Consider the following 6128-nt stretch of genomic DNA (forward strand, 5'->3'; position numbering starts at 1 on the left):
CATAGTGATTCTAACAGGGCCTCTAAGAATGCTTCTCCAGACTTTGAAATCCTTTATTTTAATGTATTTTTCAATTTTGTACTTCCACTCAGGAAAACCATCTGCAGACATTAATCTTGGAATACACGTAGTAGTGCCCATGACAGTATCAAGTTCGTGAAAATGATTTTGACTTTGAGATTCCATTTAAAATTAAAGCAGACTGAAGTCACAAAAGAGTTTAAGGTTGATGATGATTACGACCGTAAACTGGGTTTACGGTTGAAGAGTTTACGACCGTAAACTTGGTTTACGGTTGAAGTGATTACGACCGTAAACTGGGCTTATGGTTGAGCTGTTTACGACCGTAAACTATGTTTAACGGTTGATGAGTTTACGGTTTGTACGTTTACGGTTTAAGCGTTTACGGTTAATGAAGCTTGGTTTACGGTTTTTGAAGATTCACAGTTTACGGTTGTTGAAGATCTTGAGTTTACAACCGTAAAAAGGGTTTACGGTTGGCAGTAAACTCCCAGAAAGCCTTCAAAAACACGTTTTTGCAGTAGATTTAGTTCCTTTAACCACTAAAACACTAAAACCAATCTTCGAACAATAAGAATATCAGTTTAAGCACCCCAAATCTCGATTGAATGAAGCTTTGACACCGGTTTTTCACTCTGATACCAATTGTAAGGTATCAACCTTTTCACAATAGATGAGGAAGAAGAAAAGAAATCGAGCTTGCACACGTTTATATTCAGAAAAACGTCAGGTACAACTCGATGGAACACTCTGTAAACGCAACGGCATCAACCTTTTCACAATGACCTACACCTCTGCTATTTATACTAGACAGGACCGCAAACTGGGTTTACGACCGTAAACAGGGTTTACGGCCGTAGTCGTGTTTACGGCCGTAAATGTGTTTACGGCCGTAAACTCTGTTTACGGTCGTAAACACACTTTCCAACAGTAAACACCTAAACAACTCTCAAAATGTATTGCAGACTCATACTGAACTATTACATTGAAAGCCTAGACCAAACCACATTAACTGGACCTTTCAACATTACAGGCAGTGGACCCAGAGCATGGTCGGATGATGATGAGAGATTTTGGGATTATAGGCCAGTAGTTGTGAATAACTGTTGTAAGGCTTCTAATGTACTGTTTATGCTTTTGATCTGTATCGGAAGATGACATCCCGAGGTTTTGATATAAAATGAAAATATATATCTCTTTAAGAAATGTTTTGATAAATTTTTATCATGTTTTGTTTTGGGGACAAATTCCACAACGTCTTTTAAAAGATTACTCTGATTTTATTTTAAAAGCATAAATTAAATCGGTCTTTTCTGGCCGAAAAATTTGGGGATGTCACAGACCAGGGGTAAAATGGTCATTTTACCCTTAGACAGATTTTCAGTTTTCTGACTAAGTATTTGTTGTATAGAGTTAGTCGGGGAGTCGTGGGAGCAGCCAACAAAGATTCCTTACGCATGAGTTCAGCATGCAGTTTGAGAGGTCAGTTTTCTTCTAGTAGGAACGGGTCGAAGGCACCAATGCCGACCCGTTTATGTATGTTAGCATATGCCAGACTTCGGTTTGATGTCGGGGTTTGCCCGATGTAGATTATATGATTCCGAACTTCGGTCTGATGCCGGGGCAGTCCCGAGAAGAGTATATGTACGCTTGATGTCTATGTGATTCATGCATGTTATGTGTTATGTGATCCGGGGCAAGCCCGATGTTGGGGTAAGCCCGATGCATGTTAGCTTATATGTTATGTGTTATGTGTTCCGGGCTTCGGTCCGATGCGGGGGTAAGCCCAATGTATGTTATATGCTTATGTTATGTGTTTATGATATATGTTATGTTGTGTATATGTCGGGGTAAGCCCGATGTCGGGGTGAGCCCGATGCCAGACGTGGTATTATGCCGGGGTGAGCCCGTTGCCGAGCAGGAGTCCGATGTCGGGTAAGCCGATGTCGGGTTCGTCCCGATGCAGCTGGGTGGTGTCCTAAAGTTTGTATTACATGTTATATGTTATGTGTATGGTATGTGGTAGTTTGGGGGAGCTCACTAAGCTTCGTGCTTACAGTTTTCAGTTTGGTTTCAGGTACTTCAGCTAGCAAAGGGAAGGGCTCGAGATGATCGCATGGCACACATCACCGTTTTCCAGCCTGGGAGATTTACTCTTATATATGATATGAGATTTTGATATGTTGACAGATATTACGATATTTTGAGATACATGGTTTATGATTTTATATGAGGATGATGATATTTATGGTTTTATTAATGATTTAAAAATGAAATTTTTGGACCGTATTTTTAGGATGTTTCAAATTTCAAGGTGTTGCTGAAAATGTTAATGTTAGGCATTCACCTATTCACTATGTGGATCCTGAGAATTACAAGTATGTTGGTGATGATGATGTTGGTATATATCCTAATGACGTGGGTGGTCGTTGTGTTGATGTTCCCGAACAAGAAGTTAAAGTTATGAATAGGTGTGTAGTAGATAAAAGAAAAAAAAGTTTTGATTCAATAAGATGAAAATGTGCATGTTTACGGGGATTATGTTGATGTTGCTGATGTAGCTTTAGATATAACCGACTTAGAAATCAATTCTGATGGAGATGAGTTGGGTGATGAAGTTAAAGCTAAGCTTCCCGATAACGTTTTTTACGGTATGCCCCCTGTACCGGTATGTCCAGTTGATATTAATTAAGATATCCCAGCACAGATGGTAGACATCAATCTTCAAAATATTGAATGTCTCAGTATATTTAAGAACAAAGATCTTCTAAAACGGGCTATTGGGAAAAAATGTCTTCGAGAAGGTTTTCAGACGAGGACAAGTAGATCCACCAAATCAAGGTATGAGGTTGTGTGTGTCACGAAAAATTGTTCTTGGTTACTAAGAGCAAAAGAAATTAAAAATTTTGGCGGACTTTTCCAAGTGAATAAATTTGTTGATGTACACATGTTCTTTAAAAATTTTGCAACCTAATCATCGACAAGCAAACAAATATGTTTTGGGTGAATATCTTGCTGATGTTTTGGCTGAAGATTATAGTAGAGTATATCGGGGAAAAGATATTATTAATGGTATGAATGCTCAATTGAAAATCAATATTGCATACCATCCGACTTGGAGTGCGAAGCAATATGCATTGTTGTTGTTAAGGGGTACGAAAGAGGATTCTTTTACCAAACTTCCAGCTTATTTACACAATTTGGTCAAACATAATCCGGGTACAGTGACACATATTCAAACAAATGGTGATGATCAGTTTGAGTTTTTGTACGTCGCACTTGGTTGCTTGGTAAGTATTATTATATATTATTATTATATATTATTATTATTATTATTATTATTATTATTATTATTATTATTATTATTATTATTATTATTATTATTATTATTATTTTGGTATATTTGAGTAGATATACAATGTATTGTAGGTACGTACTTTTGTCAATTTTTTTAAACCGACCCTTGTAGTAGATGGAGCCCACATAAAGGGCGAGTTCAAAGGTAACATGTTACTTGCAGTTACTATGGACGGACAAAACCAAATATTACCGGTTGCATATGGTATATGCAAAAATGAGTGTACAAATTCTTGGACATGTTTTTTCAAAAAACTACGTGATCGCATAGGCAATATGGAGGAGTTTACAATTATATCTGATAGGTCCCCATCTATAGTGACATCCGTTACCAACATTTTTCCTCACGCTCATCACGGAATATATGGTGTCCATTTGTATTTCAACATAGTAGCTAGATACGGGAAGAGTAATGCAGTTAATGGAATTTTTTGGGAGGCTTGTAGGGCATATACAGTTGATGGTTTTGATGATGCCATGGAGCTTATGAAAAAGACAAAAGAACCGGTATGAGAATACTTAAAAAGTATAAATCCTAAATCTTGGTGTAGGGCACATTGTAGAGGAAGCTGATACAATCTTATGTCGTCCAACAGTGCGGAGTCTATAAATGCATTATCTAGACACGCACGTAAGGTGCCAATAGTTATGTTGATCGATTTTTTTCGTGCAACAATGCAACAGTGGTGGCTTCAAATACGTAACTTTGCAGGTATTAAGTTTTAATTTTAATGTTTTTGTTAAATGTTATTGATCTTAACTGTGTAATTTTTTCTATTTTTTAAGCGGAAGCAATAACAACACTCACCCTTTGGGCTGATGATATTGTAAAAGAAAACAAAAAATCTTTTAGTAATTTGGATGTTCGCATGATCTCAACTAAGAAATGTGAGGTCAAAAAGGGGGCACAAAACGTGATTGATGATTTCCAACAAATGACATGTACATGTAGGCATTGGCAACTTGATGGCATGCCTTGTGGCCATGTCATAAGAGCGTTAACAGTCACTAATTACGAAAACTGCTCGAAGTTTGCATTAAATGCTTACTATACCGAAACACTGAGGACAACGTATGAGGAATCAGTAAACCCTTTGCCAAAGCCATCCGAATGGGAAATCCCTGATGACTTGATGATTGTTAAGCCACCTATAATGGATAAACGTCATCCAGGCAGGCCAAGAAACACAGACCGCATTCCATCCCAAGGCGAGGGTCCAATTAGAAAAGAGTGTTCTACATGTGGCCAAGCAGGACACACGAGAAACAATTGTTCTGGAAGGGCATCCGGTAGTGGAGCACGTCGCACGAGAATTTATACTACAGAAACGACATTTAATATTGGTGCTTCTGCGAGTTGCTCACAAACCTATGATGCCGATTTTGATATAAAACAACCTTAAATTGAAGAGTTGTTAACTTATTATGTATTGTAATGTTTTTATTAAATCTTATAATATGTTATTATGATTTCATATTTAAATTTAGTTTGCAGATTATAACAACAAATGAAGCTTTTATATTCTAAGATGTTGTTGTTATGATTTTGTTACTTGGAAATTAACGGTAAACAAACATGTTAATCTAAAAAAACAACAAACCCAAGTCATGATAATGTTACAATAATTTTTAACTAATTATTAAACTCAGGGAACTGCAATGGGTACTTCTCTTTCTCAAATGTTATATAGTCATCCTAATTCTCATTTTATCTTCCAAACGATCCTTTTGCACCCTAAGCTGTATCATCTTCGTGTCCATGTCAGCAAGCCATTTTTCAGTAATTTTGATTGTCTTCTTAGTCTTTTTTATCTATTCTTCATTCTCTTTGATTTTCTTTTTATTGAGGTCTATCCATTCTTGAGCTTGTTTGCATTCTGATGCAATAACATTGCAGCGTTGACTGAGAAGTCGGGATGACTCTTCATCCTGTTTTGTTGTTCTACAGCCTTTTTCAATTCTTCAAACTTTTCATCCGACATATATGGGCCTGCTGAAGAGTGTGTAAAAAAGGACCGACTGGATCACAGTAGTAACAATCTACTTCGTTGCATGAGCAAATTTCGAACTTTTGGGAGGAACTCATAATAAAGTCGAGATTTTATTTAGTATTTGTAATAATAAAATGGTGCTATAAGTCGTATTTATACATACTAGTAATCTTTAAATCATAGTCCAAATGCAACCATTTCGTAGTCAGAGTTGTAATTCATAGTCAAACATTGAAATGACTACACATTAACGAAAAGTCATTGTATTAACATGCAAATCGTTGTCAAACTTCGAAATGACAACACATAAATGACTGTTTGACTTGATAAGTCACGGCAATAACCTGCAAATCATAGTCCAAATGTAACCATTTCGTGTTCAGAGTTGTTAACTCCTCTTTTTATTATTATAAATAGATGTTTAAGCTCTCCGAAATGAACACCCATATCATCTAAACAAAACCAATTCCCATATTCTGAAATGTTGTTGAATACAGCATCTTCTTCGAATGAAGTACCTGGTTCCAGTTCTGAATGACCATGGACGACAAACGAGGTGTTGGTTCTAACACGATGTTGGCTTAGTGTTAAGGATGGTGTAATGTTACTAGCTCCCCCACATTCCCTAGTAGGTGATGAATGGACCCGCATAACAACTTTGTTCAACAGTGAGATGGGAGAACGACAAAACCGACAGCAATAGGATATTGTCAGTAAATGGATGGATGTAAAGGAATAAGTCACATGATTCAATCGAGC

General features: G+C 36.9%; 1 protein-coding gene across 1 annotated transcript; it reads left to right on the forward strand.

The window, feature by feature from the left end:
* Window positions 1-1949: 1949 nt before the first annotated feature.
* On the forward strand, window positions 1950-4781 carry LOC145164297 (uncharacterized). Its single transcript, XM_079083022.1, has 7 exons — window positions 1950-1956; window positions 2318-2422; window positions 2535-2672; window positions 3055-3311; window positions 3451-3885; window positions 4063-4090; window positions 4165-4781. The coding sequence occupies exons 1-7, from the start codon at window positions 1950-1952 to the stop codon at window positions 4779-4781; spliced, it is 1587 nt and encodes a 528-aa protein (XP_078939148.1).
* The last annotated feature ends 1347 nt before the right edge of the window (window positions 4782-6128 follow it).

The sequence above is a fragment of the Lactuca virosa genome, chromosome 3 (assembly GCF_052849685.1).
Source record: "Lactuca virosa cultivar CGN04683 chromosome 3, Lactuca_virosa_CGN04683_v6, whole genome shotgun sequence".
NCBI lineage: Eukaryota > Viridiplantae > Streptophyta > Magnoliopsida > Asterales > Asteraceae > Lactuca > Lactuca virosa.